Source organism: Sinohyriopsis cumingii, chromosome 6 (genome assembly GCF_028554795.1).
Source record: "Sinohyriopsis cumingii isolate HCF-2022 chromosome 6, ASM2855479v2, whole genome shotgun sequence".
NCBI classification, from domain to species: domain Eukaryota; kingdom Metazoa; phylum Mollusca; class Bivalvia; order Unionida; family Unionidae; genus Sinohyriopsis; species Sinohyriopsis cumingii.
Window position 1 is genome coordinate 17,260,802 of NC_142966.1, and position 17,158 is coordinate 17,277,959.

At 35.9% G+C, this 17,158-nt stretch overlaps 2 protein-coding genes across 3 annotated transcripts in view; one reads left to right on the forward strand and one right to left on the reverse strand.

The window, feature by feature from the left end:
- The window catches only part of LOC149796433 (transcription initiation protein SPT3 homolog), a 216,598-nt gene that overhangs the window by 154,074 nt on the left and 45,366 nt on the right, over window positions 1-17,158 (reverse strand). The window contains exon 3 of the mRNA XM_089961107.1: window positions 12,779-12,892. Within this exon, the coding sequence (XP_089817233.1) occupies window positions 12,779-12,879 (101 nt within the window). The 5' untranslated portion in view covers window positions 12,880-12,892. The remainder of the gene's footprint in view (window positions 1-12,778; window positions 12,893-17,158) is intronic.
- The window catches only part of LOC149796434 (uncharacterized), a 188,892-nt gene that overhangs the window by 41,417 nt on the left and 130,317 nt on the right, over window positions 1-17,158 (forward strand). The gene's annotated exons all lie outside the window — the stretch shown is intronic.

The window sequence follows — 17,158 nt, forward strand, 5'->3', positions numbered from 1 at the left end:
TGTTTTCCAACCACTAACCACTTAGGCCACTGGAGTGCCCCCAACCTTAAAAATTACAACTTTGTTATAGAAGGACCCTGTAGTGAGGAAGTGTTGTATATAAATATTTTCTTTCTTTTACAACTTTTATTAACTTTCTTTAAATGTTTAGATAACACAATTATTCTCAACACAATTATAAAAAAAGCATTCAATTAAAAACCTTCCCACCAACCATCACCCCACCCATCACAGTGTTGATCTCCAAACTTTAAATTTTGCAGAGTTACTGCTGATGTTGTGGTCCATGTTTCAGGACCCATTGTGCATAAGATATTAATGGACAGATGTAAGTTATAATAAGAAACTGACAAACTTAATCTTTGCAGCTTAATTAGTTGTAATGTATTCCTGACATCCAGTTTTCTCCTTAGAAGCATGATATATTGCAATATGTTACCATTACAATGTTAGAACCCTCCCTGTGTTATAATGTAATTGACATGTCTAAGCAGATTACAATTTCAGTTCTACTCAGACTGTTCAACACTGCTAACACCTCTGACTGTAGTAATGTAAATCTTGGCCTGTTTCTTTCATCTATTACCCTCTCTATAACTCTACTGTCCCCCAGAGTTCCATGCTGCCATCACCTACGACAATATATAGTCAAGTAACACATCTTTTATCCTTCTATAACTATGCCGTTTCCCCAACTTCCATCTTGCTAACAACACTGAGTGCAATAAAGTTAATCCTGACAAATTTCATCTTTTACCCTTGTATAATTCCACTGGTCCCCTAAGTTCCATGCTGCTAAACCCTGTAATTGGACTGTCCCCACTCCCCAAGTTTGATGCAGCTAACAGCACAGATTGTAGTACCACAGTAAATCCCGACATTTAAAGTACCAGTACATGCATACATGTGACAAAACAAGGACATCAAAAATCAGTACAATTCAAAATTTTCATTTGCAGATTGGCTTCTAAACCAGAGACATTTTTTATCAACATAATTATTTTATATTTTATGGGGACTGAAAACAAGACAAGTACATTTTTCGCCATAATATGTATCTCAATCATGACCACTTTTCTGTTCCACTTTGGGGGGCCTGGCCATGAATAATAATGTTTATTGTTTTTGTACACCAACAAGAATATTTCTGTGTAAAATCTGAGTTTGGATGCATAACTTCAACCAGTGTGTCTGTGTGTGTGTCTGTGTGTGATTTGGAATTTTAACATACGTTGGGAAAAAATTAAGTCATATTGCTACAATGTTTGCAGTTTGACAGTTTATAGTGATGTCTACCATTTGGGAATCACGCCACAGACATGTAGCATGATGTTCCACCCAGTCACATTATCCTGACTCCAGGCCAACCTGTTCTAACACTAACTTCTTAATGCTCATCAAGGCAGCTGCTGGTATCATTTTTATAAGTCTTTGGTATGACTTGGCTAGGGTTTGAACCCACGATCTTCTGCATCTGAGGCAGTTGCTCTAACTGCTTAGACCAACGTTGCGGTCACAACCAATTTATTAAAACGATCTGCATTTAGGAATGCTAATTTGTGCTCTGCAACAAAATTTGCAATCAAAGACTCAACAAGTGACCCTTTTATCCACTTCTGACCAGGTTTCAAATAAGGCCTTCGAAGTGGGTGTGTTTGTTACAAGAGAAACTTTGCTCCAGAGTCCAATGCAGTGGTAACTGCACATGCCTGGTGATATCATTTCTATCTCCACATACCATTTTAAAATCCCATGTGTATGACACACAATACAAACCCAGGACCCTTCCTACTCCACATACCATTTTAAAATCCACTGTGCATGACACACAATACAAACCTAGGACCTTTCCTACTCCACATACCATTTTAAAATCCACTGTGCATGACACACAATACAAACCCAGGACCCTTCCTACTCCACATACCATTTTAAAATCCACTGTGCATGACACACAATACAAACCTAGGACCTTTCCTACTCCACATACCATTTTAAAATCCACTGTACATGACACACAATACAAACCTAGGACCTTTCCTACTCCACATACCATTTTAAAATCCACTGTGCATGACACACAATACAAACCTAGGACCTTTCCTACTCCACATACCATTTTAAAATCCACTGTACATGACACACAATACAAACCCAGGACCCTTCCTACTCCACATACCATTTTAAAATCCACTGTGCATGACACACAATACAAACCTAGGACCTTTCCTACTCCACATACCATTTTAAAATCCACTGTGCATGACACACAATACAAACCCAGGACCTTTCCTACTCCACATACCATTTTAAAATCCACTGTGCATGACACACAATACAAACCCAGGACCCTTCCTACTCCACATACCATTTTAAAATCCACTGTACATGACACACAATACAAACCCAGGACCTTTCCTACTCCACATACCATTTTAAAATCCACTGTGCATGACACACAATACAAACCTAGGACCTTTCCTACTCCACATACCATTTTAAAATCCACTGTGCATGACACACAATACAAACCCAGGACCTTTCCTACTCCACATACCATTTTAAAATCCACTGTGCATGACACACAATACAAACCCAGGACCCTTCCTACTCCACATACCATTTTAAAATCCACTGTGCATGACACACAATACAAACCTAGGACCTTTCCTACTCCACATACCATTTTAAAATCCACTGTACATGACACACAATACAAACCCAGGACCTTTGCTGCTCCACATACCATTTTAAAATCCACTGTACATGACACACAATACAAACCCAGGACCTTTCCTACTCCACATACCATTTTAAAATCCACTGTGCATGACACACAATACAAACCTAGGACCTTTCCTACTCCACATACCATTTTAAAATCCACTGTGCATGACACACAATACAAACCTAGGACCTTTCCTACTCCACATACCATTTTAAAATCCACTGTGCATGACACACAATACAAACCCAGGACCTTTCCTACTCCACATACCATTTTAAAATCCACTGTGCATGACACACAATACAAACCTAGGACCTTTCCTACTCCACATACCATTTTAAAATCCACTGTGCATGACACACAATACAAACCCAGGACCTTTCCTACTCCACATACCATTTTAAAATCCACTGTGCATGACACACAATACAAACCTAGGACCTTTCCTACTCCACATACCATTTTAAAATCCACTGTGCATGACACACAATACAAACCCAGGACCTTTCCTACTCCACATACCATTTTAAAATCCACTGTACATGACACACAGTACAAACCCAGGACCCTTCCTACTCCACATACCATTTTAAAATCCACTGTGCATGACACACAATACAAACCCAGGACCTTTCCTACTCCACATACCATTTTAAAATCCACTGTGCATGACACACAATACAAACCCAGGACCTTTCCTACTCCACATACCATTTTAAAATCCACTGTGCATGACACACAATACAAACCCAGGACCTTTCCTACTCCACATACCATTTTAAAATCCACTGTGCATGACACACAATACAAACCTAGGACCTTTACTACTCCACATACCATTTTAAAATCCACTGTGCATGACACACAATACAAACCTAGGACCTTTCCTACTCCACATACCATTTTAAAATCCACTGTGCATGACACACAATACAAACCTAGGACCTTTCCTACTCCACATACCATTTTAAAATCCACTGTGCATGACACACAATACAAACCTAGGACCTTTCCTACTCCACATACCATTTTAAAATCCACTGTGCATGACACACAATACAAACCCAGGACCTTTCCTACTCCACATACCATTTTAAAATCCACTGTACATGACACACAATACAAACCTAGGACCTTTCCTACTCCACATACCATTTTAAAATCCACTGTGCATGACACACAATACAAACCCAGGACCCTTCCTACTCCACATACCATTTTAAAATCCACTGTGCATGACACACAATACAAACCCAGGACCCTTCCTACTCCACATACCATTTTAAAATCCACTGTACATGACACACAATACAAACCCAGGACCTTTCCTACTCCACATACCATTTTAAAATCCACTGTGCATGACACACAATACAAACCTAGGACCTTTCCTACTCCACATACCATTTTAAAATCCACTGTGCATGACACACAATACAAACCTAGGACCTTTCCTACTCCACATACCATTTTAAAATCCACTGTGCATGACACACAATACAAACCTAGGACCTTTGCTACTTGCCTGTATAAACTTAAACTCTGATTTCCAAGCTTTGCCAAATATATCTTAGCTACTGATTTTTAACATTACGTGAAAGCTCATACTTTGACATTTCCACCCGAATTGACCAAAAAGAGTTAAGAGCTTGCCTTTAATATTTCTCTTTAAAAAATCAACACACATGTTTCTGTTGAATTCTTTTTTTGGTCAGTCTGCTCTTTTTATCTTACCTCAGCCAGAAGCTGGCCAAGCTTTAATCAAAGACTCAGAAAAGATCATGGACCATGTATGATCATGTATTTCAGACTGACCATTCAAGTGCATGGAAACGGACACCTGTGGCAAAGAAATAAGTAGAACTGGACATCCACTAGGTCTGGTTGGTGTCCACTACAGCTGGTGGAAATCCACTCAATATCATAAGATTCCCTCATAGGTTTCAATTCTGCCATTATGGGTTTTATGGTACCCCTCAATGACTTTACTTTACTGAACCCAAAGCTATAGTCCAGACACAAAGCAATAAGTTGTGACAATACAGTATACACGGCCATTTTAGGTGGTAATTTCACACCTGTACCTCTACAATACTGTATACACAGTCAACTTAGGTGGTAATTTCAAACTTGTACTTCTGCAAACTATAGTGACATGCTTGTAGTATTTATCAGTAACCTAAATGAGGCATACACAAATAAATGTGTGTAACATGGAAAGAATCAACATACAGTATTTTAAAATTTTGGGATATCCTCCAACCCCTGTCCCATGACAGTGTTTACATGAGAAAATTGCATCATTATATCCCTGTTTATTGACTACATGCACTTGCAAGGATACACACACGTAGAAATACATGTCCTTTTCTGTAGCAAGCAATTCTTTGACACTTGTTTTCAGTATATATTTCATAAAAATATTTGTTATACTGGTTCTAATTTTTTTTAACTTTATGTTCCAACATAATTCCAAGACTCAATTTTGACAAACTACCACAAACGCACAAAATATTCACCTAAGACATCTCTCATTGATCACATTTACTGCAGTCATCCTTTAGATAATAAATGCAACAAGTTTTTATCACGTGTGCTTAAATAATACACCAAACTGAATAAATTTTTGACACCTTCCAACACCTATTCAAAGACACATGGTAATGACATTCTTTTGAGAATGAAGATAAACGCTAAGACCAGCAATTAAGACCAATAGAGATTACAAATGAATTCCCTATTTCTAGTGTACATGCATGATAAATTAAGACTAGTAATTAAGACTACAAGAGATTATAAACAAATTCCTACTATTTCTAGTGTACATGCATGATAAATTAAGACTAGTAATTAAGACTACAAGAGCTTATAAACAAATTTCTTACTATTTACAGTGCACATGCATGATAAAGTAATTCTAGGATATAAGACTAATAGAGATTACAAATGAATTCCTATTTCTAGTGTACACGCATGATAAATTAAGACAAGTAATTGAGACTACAAGAGATTATAAACAAATTCCCTACTATTTCTAGTGTACATGCATGACGAAGACTAACATATAAAAACTAACAGAGATTACAAATGAATTCCCTATTTTCAGTGTACATGCATGATAAATTAAGACTAGTAATTAGGACTAACAGAGATTACAAACAAATTCCCTATTATTTACAGTGTACATGTATGATAAAGTGCAAGAGACATAAAGACATACAGACATGAAACTACTTTTTCAAAACATTTCTTGAAAACAAATGTGTCCTCATATAATAAACCTGTATTCAGTATGAATAATGTCCTCATATAATAAACCTGTATTCAACATGAATAATGGGTCCTCATCAAATAAGCCTGTATTCAAGATGAATAATGTGTCCTCATATAATAAACCTGTATTCAATATGAATAATGTGTCCTCATATAATAAACCTGTATTCAGTATGAATAATGTGTCCTCATCAAATAAGCCTGTATCCAATATGAATAATGTGACCTCATATAATAAACCTGTATTCAATATGAATAATGTGTCCTCATATAATAAACCTGTATTCAGTATGAATAATGTGTCCTCATCAAATAAGCCTGTATCCAATATGAATAATGTGACCTCATATAATAAACCTGTATTCAATATGAATAATGTGTCCTCATATAATAAACCTGTATTCAGTATGAATAATGTGTCCTCATATAATAAACCTGTATTCAGTATGAATAATGTGGCCTCATCAAATAAGCCTGTATTCAATATGAATAATGTGGCCTCATATAATAAACCTGTATTCAATATGAATAATGTATCCTCATATAATAAACCTGTATTCAGTATGAATAATGTGTCCTCATATAATAAACCTGTATTCAGTATGAATGTGTCCTCATATAATAAACCTGTATTCAGTATGAATGTGTCCTCATATAATAAACCTGTATTCAGTATGAATAATGTGTCCTCATATAATAAACCTGTATTCAATATAAATAATGTGTCCTCACATAATAAACCTGTATTCAGTATGAATAATGGGTCCTCATATAATAAACCTGTATTCAGCATGAATAATGGGTCCTCATATAATAAACCTGTATTCAGCATGAATAATGGGTCCTCATATAATAAACCTGTATTCAATATGAATAATGTGTCCTCATATAATAAACCTGTATTCAATATGAATAATGTCCTCATATAATAAACCTGTATTCGACATGAATAATGTGTCCTCATCAAATAAGCCTGTATTCAAGATGAATAATGTGTCCTCATATAATAAACCTGTATTCAATATGAATAATGTGTCCTCATACAATAAACCTGTATTCAGTATGAATAATGTGTCCTCATCAAATAAGCCTGTCTCCAATATGAATAATGTGACCTCATATAATAAACCTGTATTCAATATGAATAATGTGTCCTCATATAATAAACCTGTATTCAATATGAATAATGTGTCCTCATATAATAATCCTGTATTCAATATGAATAATGTGTCCTCATATAATAAACCTGTATTCAATATGAATAATGTGTCCTCTTATAATAAACTTGTATTCAATATGAATAATGTGTCCTCATCAAATAAGCCTGTATTCAATATGAACAATGGGGCACCATCAAATAAGCCTGAGTGCAGTCAAAGATTACACTGCTCATCTCCTCCCATACTAGTCTCTAACAGCTATTGTAAAAAATTGCATCTAAAAAATTTTACCAGGGGTCTCAAACTCAAACCACCCTGTGGGCTGCATGAGGGCATTTTTGATGCCCCAAGGGCTGCACCACCTCTGCTATCTCTAATGACACCTTGTGATGCCAATCATTTTGTAGGCCACAGGACATGGCATGGCAAGCCACTTGTTTGAGACCTCTGATTTAGACTAAAGTAATCTTGGCCCCTTTTATCACCAACAATTTTTTTTGCACCCACTTTTATGAAATTCAATAATTTTTCAAACCAATTCTCTGAATTCAACGATGTTTCAAGGTTATGCAAACCCTTATTGAGGTTGGAGGTACATGTATATAACAAAGTTTTACTGTGTCATTATTTGGAACCTTTATGAAGGCTGGAGTGATTCAACACCCTGATATAGTTTTACCATGTCATTATTTGGAACTCTGACAAAAGTTGGAGTGATAGTGATTAAAACTCCCAAAGTTTTAATGTGTCATTATTTGGAACCCTGACAGAGGCTTGAGGGGTTTAACACCCTGACAGAGTTTTACCATGTCATTATTTGGAACCCTGACAGAGGCTTGAGGGATTTAACACCCTGACAGAGCTTTACCATGTCATTATTTGGAACCCTGACAGAGGCTTGAGGGATTTAACACCCTGACAGAGTTTTACCATGTCATTAGTTGGAACCCTGATGGAGGTTGGATAGTGATTAAAACACCCAAAGTTTACCATGTCATTATTTGGAACCCTGACAGAGGTTGGAGTGATTTAACACCAGAGATGAAGCTTTACCGTGTCATTATTTGGAAGTCTGACAGAGTAGGAAAAAAACAAGAATTTCACAACAGGTGCTATGCTGGCCAGACTAGATTTCAGACCAGCCCAATTTTCATTAAAATACCAATCAGACAATATAATAAGTAGTTTAGCAAAAATCAAATATCAACATAACCAATCATTCAGGAGGAGTAGCAAAACTATTTTGATTTATGACTAGAACAGCTTAACATTGTGTTTGATAAAAGGAATAAATCCAAAAACTGCTGTTTTCCATATTAGATACTCAAAAATAAGCAAAACCACCAACAGGATGCAAAATTACTGTATTTTATGCAAACTTTTGGAAATCATAATAAATTTACTTCTTTCTCGGTACTAAAACAGTATAATAACAAACAAGGAAATGAAATATTAAAAATAATTTTTAATTCTTGTAACTGTATGCATTGATGTTTCTGAACACAACTGTAGTTCCACAATGATAAGTCAAGAGTGACTTACTAATACTGCTTTCGGAAAAGGAGGAATGGCTTGCTTACCATTGGAAGTGAAGGAAGGCTTGCTTATCACTGGAAGTGGAGGAATGGCTTGCTTATCATTGGAAGTGGAGGAATGGTTTGCTTATCATTGGAAGTGGAGGAATGGTTTGCTCATCATTGGAAGTGGAGGAATAGCTTGCTTATCACTGGAAGTGTAGGAATGATTTGCTTATCACCAGAAGTGTAGGAATGGCTTGCTTATCACTGGAGTGGAGGAATGGCTTGCTTATCATTGGGAGTGGAGAAACAGCTTGCTTATCATTGGAAGGCGAGGAATGGCTTGCTTATCATTGAAAACAGCTTCAATGAAGCTACATAAATGATTCAAATTGTCAAAAACTTAGAGAAAGTTTTTTTACACAAAGACTTTCACTAAAAAGATTTTCTCTTTTAATGGGGTGGCATCCTTCTAATGTTTTTATGACTGTTGTTGTTATTATGGGGTTTAAGGCCATTCTTCAGCACATGATAGGCTATGCAATGCGGCCAGTATGAATGGTGGAGGAAGAACCACTGACCCACGAGAAGCTACTGGCAAGCTTTCTCACATACCCACATCGACCAAATCCTAGACTCGAACCCAAGCAGACAGAGGTGAGATGGCAGTGATCCATAAAGGAGAGTGCTTTAGACCATTCAGCCACTCAGGGACATTTTTTTATGACTACAGTTTTTTTCAAAACTACATAGAGGAATGTTTTAAATGATCTTTCAGAGATTGAATATACTGAAAATAAAGGTACTTTATACAGAAAAGCAAATAAAATGATCAGAAAAAGATGTTTATTAAGAATATTTCAACCACTTAAGCCACCCACCTTACTCTGTTCATTCCTTCTTAATTTTTCAGAGGTTCCAGAGCATTTTGTTCCCTTGCTTCTGCCATGGTCTATGCATGTCAGATAAGACCGACTAGACATCATAAACAGTCTTTTAATGAAAACCTCACACTGATATGATCATTTATTCAGAAGCAGTAGTGATAACAAGACTGTCAAGATGGCTGTAATACTGGATGTCTGAATAGCTCGATTTTCATTAGGCCCAACCCAATTAAACATCACAAGAGGTCTTGCAATAAAAACCCAATGCTAATATGACTTTCCATTCAGGAGTAGTAGCAACATGTTTAAGATCTGGTGGCCATATTGGATATGTGTACAGTATCATTTTCATTCAAGTCAAACAAGACATCATATGAAGGATGTCATATGATGTCTTGTGGTGAAAACCCCATGTCTATATGACTTTCTGTTCAAAACTAAAGATAACAAGACTTTCAAGATGGCAGTTGTGGAGGCCATAATGAATCTCCAAGCATTTTTATTTAGGACCAACTAGATATTGTCCAAAGTTTTACAGTCAATATGATTTTCCATTCAAGCTGTAAGATTTTCATGATGGCCACTGCAGTGATCATTAGATGTTGTTGTTGTTGTAGGGTTTAATGCCATTTTTCAGCACATGATAGGCTATACATGGCAACCAGTATTAATGGTGAAGGAAGAACCTGTGAAAACCCCAGAAAGAACCAACAACCCATGAGAAGCTACTGGACAGCTTTCTCACATACCCACCATTGGCCGTACCTAAGACTTGAACCCAAGTAGAGGTGAGATGGCAGTGATCCGTAACTATGAGTGCTTTAGACCACTCAGCCACTCGGGGCCCGTAACATTGGGTGTGAAAGTGGCCCTATTTTCATTTAGAACCAACTATACCTGGTGATGCATGTGTGTGCAAAGTTATGGAAATCCTTGAATTATTTTAGGTGCATAGCCCAAAGAAATGTGTGCTAACTGACAGATGATAAAAAAAGCCATGTTATAAGCTCTTCCGGTGTATGACTGGCGGAGCTAAAAACTGTATGCTTCATTTATCCATTCCATTGATCCAATATCATTTACTTCTGGCACACAACTATAAATTAATGTTCACTTGACTTGTGATTCAAGTCTAGTGAGTGATGATTATTTCCACTTATAAATGCCTCATTGGTTGTGATTGAAGCCAACCTAACCAAAAGCTATTTATTATTACAAAAAGCAGTTTTAAAAGCAGTAGTAGTCATACATCACTGGCTGGCTCTGCACTAACAGATTTCACAAAATCAGAAAGTTTAAAAACCATTTGCCAATTTCATAGCAACATAAAGAAAGTTTGACAGGTTTTAAAATACTTGATAATTGATCAATTTCACTAGAAAGTAATATTTTTAGACAGGTGTGCACTTCTGCCTAATTGGAAAGCACATGTTTGATGAGAGCAATAAAAAAGTCATTGCTGTGCATTCAGCTTTTAGCCATGTGTGCAATGATTGATACGTTTTTAATGAATAGACATTCATTTTAAAAAGGCCATACAAGTTCTCGCAGCTAGTTGTTTTTTTTCTATCAAAATATTATTGTGTTTTTCTTAATCCATCATGTCATTTCATCTGAACTGATCTGGATATTTTAAGTGCTCTTGTGACTTGGTGAAACATCTTGCAAGAAACTGTACAGTTGATGAAGGCTTCCATTGATACGCTCTATGCCATCTGCCATTATTAGAGCAGTCCTTCCACATTTTAAGGGAAAATGATTAAATGGGGATTCGTTTTATACAAAAGTATAAATATTTTATGGGAAACAGCTTCTTCAAGACAATACAGTTATATAAATCCAGCTGCACCAAGCAATAACACTTTTGCATTTTGTCTGGGTTAGTCTATCTGGGCTAAAGAAATTAAAGACTTTTGCTGACAGCCTGTAGCAAGTCTAAAATTTGTTTGATCAACATTTTCTATTACTGTCAAATATTATTTTTATTAAATATGAAGGAAATAATTAAGTGTTTTTACCATTTCATAACAAGAGTAATTTCAAAGAGCGTGATGCTATAGTGGCCACACAAAAAAAGCTAGGAATCAATGTTCAGTCATTTTTTTATATACCTGATTAGACATCTGATTTACACTGATCAACATATCTATTAAAGATTATATATATATATATATATATATATATATATATATATATATATATATATATATATATATATATATATATATATATATATATATACATATATATATATATAAAGTGAGAGATTAGAACATTAAATAGTCTTTATTATTTGGCTTAGGAGATCAATCTCCCTATGATCTCCCTATGAAGTGAGAGAAAAAAAACATTTTCTTCTTCTCTCTCTCCACACACAAACACACACACACAGAGTAAAAGTAAATGGTCTCATCCAGAGCAAGACAGCAAAAGATCTCATCAACCGAGTGAAGAATAACATCTAATTTTCTATTGATGTGGTCAGACATATATGAATAGTAATAACATTTTCAAAATGTCTGACACAGAGACCATACTAGTCATTAGATTAGCACCAGTTTCACTGACTAGTTGTTATAATTAGATTTTCGATTAAAAGTCTATGTTAATATGACTTTGCATGTGTAAGCAGTAGAGATAACAAGATTTTTAAACATGGTGGACACATTGGATGTCAGATTGGTACCATTTTCATTTATGACGCACTAGACATCATAAAGTCTTTCACTAAAAAACCCACAATAATATGGTCATTTATTCAGGAGACGCATTGATAACAAGACTTATCAAGATGGCTGCTGTGGTGGCCATATCTGATTTTCACTTAGAACCAACCAGACATAATATGAAGTCTTGCGGTTAAAACTCCATGTCAACATGACTTTCTGTTCAGGAGGAGTAGCTATAATAATATTTTTAAGATATTCACTGAGGCATCCAAAATGGATGTCCCAGAGATATTACTTTCATTCAGGACCAACTAGTCCAAAGAATGAATGTGTGTAAAGCTTCATGGCAATCCCTTCAGTAGTTACGGAGAGCAGTGATAACAAATCTGTGCTAAGAGATGATGGACCAGGCCACACCAAGTTCTTATGGTCTGTGACCACTATAGCTAAAAAATCTCTTACAGGAAACCAGGAAATTATCGGTATCATATTTTTACAGCTCTCCATGATTAATGGAAATCTATTTTAGTCTGTATTTACTTACATCATCTGTTGAATTTCTACTGTATACACATGCTGATTGGACAGCTTTGTTCCTGCAGCAGGTGGAGAGGTTGGTAAACCACTGGATTCTTTACCACTCATTCTATATTGTCACCTGGAATTAAATGGAAACAAATTTTCATCTTTCACATACCATGCGATGTTCTGACCTTAGCTCATCTGACTGAATTTGTGGCAACCAAAGTACAAGATTCCCTCCAACGAACTGATGCTCTAATGGATGAAAAGAATTTCCAGGAATTCAAGATAAGACCATTTCTTCCTTTTAACTGCTGAGTGTTGAAACCTGCATCTCTGATATCCTTCAGTGATTACAAGATTTTCAAATTAGCTGATGAGGTGGACATACTGGATCTAAGACTGGCATCTTTTTCATGAAGGACCAATAAAAGATTACAAGAAGTCCTCTGGTGAAAACCTCATGTTGATAGGACTTTTTATTTTTTGGAGTAATGATAAGAAAATTGTTAAGATATCTGCTATGGTTGCCAATATCAGATTCAGACCATTTCCATTTAGGTCCAACTAAACAACATAATTAGTCTCTTGGTAAAAGCACAATACTGATGCGAACAGCTATCTAAAAGTAATGATGTCAAGATTTCCATGATGGATATTGATGCAACCGTACTGACAGTTTTCAATTACAACCAACAAGACATCATAAGATGACTTATAGCGAGACCCCCATGCTAATATGACCATTCATTCAGCAAAAACCCCATGCTAATATGACCATTCATTCAGCAAAAACCCCATGATAATATGACCATTCATTCAGCAAAAAACCTATACTAATATGACCATTCATTCAGCAAAAACCCCATGCTAATATGACCATTCATTTAGCAAAATCCCCAAGCTAATATGACCATGCATTCAACGAAAACCCCATGCTAATATGACCGTGCATTCAGGAGAATAATAACAGGATTTTCAAGATGGCTGCCATGGTAGCCATAATGGATGTCAGATCAGCACTTTATTTAGAACCAACTTAATCAGAAGTCTTTTAGTGATAACCCCATGTTGGTATGACCATCAATTCTGGAGAAGTAATAATAACAGGATTTTCAAGATGTAATTGTGGTAGTCATGCTGGATTTCTGGTGAAAACCCCATGGAAATATGCCTTGTCATTCAGGAGAAGTGCCAATAACAATATCTTCAAGAAGGCCAATGCAGTGGCCAGACTGGATATCAGATCTGCACCATTTTTATTTAGAATCTATTACATATTACAAGAAGTCTTTTAGTGAAAATCCCATACTGATATGACCAGCCATTCAAGAGAAGAAGTGATAAGATTGTCAAGATGGCCACTGTGACCTTTGGCCTTATTAGACAATCAATCTGCTCCAAGTTCATTCAGGACCAACTAGACATCATAAGAAGTATTCTGGCAAAAACCCTATGTCAGTATGACTTTCCATTCTGGAGGGGTAGCAAGATTTTCAAAATGGCTGCTGTGGTGGCCTTATTGGATATCACAATACCATTTTCATTTAGAATCAACTAAACATGATAAGTCTTTTAGCAAAACATCAAGTTGATATAACCATGCATTAAGGAGACATAGCAATAACAAGATATTCAAGATCTGGAAGCCATACTGAGGGGCACCATTTTCATTTAGGACCAACTAGACCTTGGGTTGACTGTGTGTATCAAGTTTCAAAATCACTCTCCTATGAGACATTTAACTAACAAAGTCATTGTTTTCCAATACTGTTAACTGCATAAGTTAAGAAAAAAGTTATTTCAAAGTTTCCCAAGGCTTTGTCTGACGTGTGATGGCACATTAGCATAATTTGTCCCCTACTGAAATGCTCCTATGTCAGGAATCGATACCTATTTATTGTCCACTATTGAAATGCCACAATGCCAGGAATGAGGACTGATTATTTATTACATGTTGTCCATCATAATTAAAATATGTACATGTAACTAAATATTTTGAAAAAAGAGCAGATGGCTAAGAAATCTGGGTCACTCAAGCTTTATCTCTAACAAAAAAATATATAAATTGAAATTTCACAGCATAAGCATCTCTTTTTTGTCCAAACTATAAGCATATTTTATATCTTTTGTCAAAATTAGTCAAATTCTGTTGCACAGGTTCATGAGGTAAAGTTGTTTCAATGTTAGCAGTGAAATTTTACAGAAAATTAGCAAAAGCCTGAAAGCCTTTAATCATGCCAGCAAGCTTTCTGTCAAATTTGATCCAATTCTGTTCAATATTAAATGTTGCGATTATGTTTTAAAGATTTGTCAACTTGTAGCACTGTCAGATATTTCTGATGTTGGACAGCCATCATTTGTACAAAACAGAAAGTCCTCATTGCCGGTTTGCCTCTAGAAAATTTCAGTCCAATTCTGTTGTTTGTTTTTGAGAATTTGTATTTGAAAATGGATAAGCATTTTTTTCAACAAGAGTACAATGAACAGTATTATACAAACAACCTGTGTTAATAACTCTTTATGTAGGCATTTTACGGCATGGCTGATTTAGGAGATTATAGACCAGGGGCCAGCAACCTGCGCCACAAGTGCCACAAGGTGGCACATCAAGAGGTTTTGTGTGGCATGTGAAGGGATGCCAAAAATCTCGATTTTAACAGTGTTACTCTCGTACTGGTGGCACGCACTCGTTCATTTTGTATTTAATCCCGAGAAAGTGGCACGCTATATAAAACAGGTTGCTGACCCCTGTTATAGACCGATGGCTCTAAATGGCCTTGACCTTTGGTTAAGGTGCAGGATTGAACTAAAATGAATGTATAGAAACCATTTTTTTTGCATTAGAAAACGATGCTCTTGACCTTTAAACCCTAGAATCTATATTTATCACCCCAAAAGAAAGCCATACACATAGTATGATATGTGTAGATAGTGGTTTTGCAGTTGTAGCATTCTATGCTCCGCCTTAAGGTGGTCAGGGCCCCAGGCAGTCTGATGGTCTAAAGTGCTTGCCTTTACAGATCACTGTGATCTCACCCCTGTCATGTGGGTTTGAGCCTAAGCTTGGATATAAGAAATTGTGCCAGTGGCTTCCGATGGGTTGCCAGTTATTCTCATGGCTTTCCCTGCGTTCTTCCTCCACCAAATATTCAGGCTGCCATGTATAGCATATCATCATGTGCTGCAAAATGATGTTCAGAACAAACCAAAATGGCAGGCATTTGAAAATAAATAAAACCTTTTCAACTGATAACAATTAATGTCAAATTTGGTCAAAATTCTTTTGAGCAGGTATTTAGAAGCAGTCATTTACAGTTTTTAGTTTATTTTTAATAACAGTGGCCATATTGTAAATATTTTAAAGGCCCTGATGCTATGATACTTTCTGTAGAATCTGGTAAAATCCTGTTCAGTGGTTTTTAACAAGTTGCTATCACATTTAGTGAAAAATGATGTGTTGCAGTTATTCAAAAGGAGTCGTTTAAAGGCTTTTCTCTTTTTAGTAATGGTGGCCATATCTGACAGCATATCAGTATAATCTGCCCTCTATGTTTTCCTTTCTGTCAAATTTAGTCAAATTCTGTTGAGAAGTCTTTTAGGTCATGTAGATTTATCTATTTTTAGTAACAGTAGCCATATTTTAGTAACAGTGGCTATAAAATGAAAGTTGTCTATGCATAGACGATTTCTATTATTGTTGCTCGAATTCCATTCAGCAGTTTTTAACAAGACTATTGAAAGTTTTACTATTTTAGTAACAGTGGCAATATTTGATGGCAAGTAAGTATGATACTTACTTGCCATCAATTATTGCCACCGTATAAAATATGAAAGCCCTCTCAGCCAGGATGCTTCCTCTCATGTTATTTAAGCCTGCTGAGTGATTTCTGAGAAGTTGTTTGGAGGTTTTTGTATTTTAGTAATGGCAGCCATATTTGACGGCAGACCAGCATAATTTGTACAAGCTTTAAAAACCTTTATGGCTGGATGTTTTCTGAAAAATTTGGTCAAATTGTATTGAGCAGTTCACGAGAAAGATGTAAGGTTTATCTATTTGAAGTAACAGAGGTCATATCTGAAGGTCAAAGGACATATCTGAAGGTCAGATAAGCATTCTTTGAATAAATTTGTCCTATGATGCTAAGTTTTTGTCAAATTTGATAAAATTCAGTTGAGTGATTTTCAGCAGTTGTTGAAAATTGCTTTATCTTTACTAATGTTGGCTGTACTAGATGACATATCTACATAAAGTGAACAAGTTTCAAAGACCTTGACACCTGAATACTGATTAGAGTTGCTATATAAATCAGACTTGTCACTTACCAAAAATGCAAGGTATTTTAAAATGCATGAGTTTTTGGGCAATAAAGAAAAGAAGGAAATCTCCAGCCATGGGCTG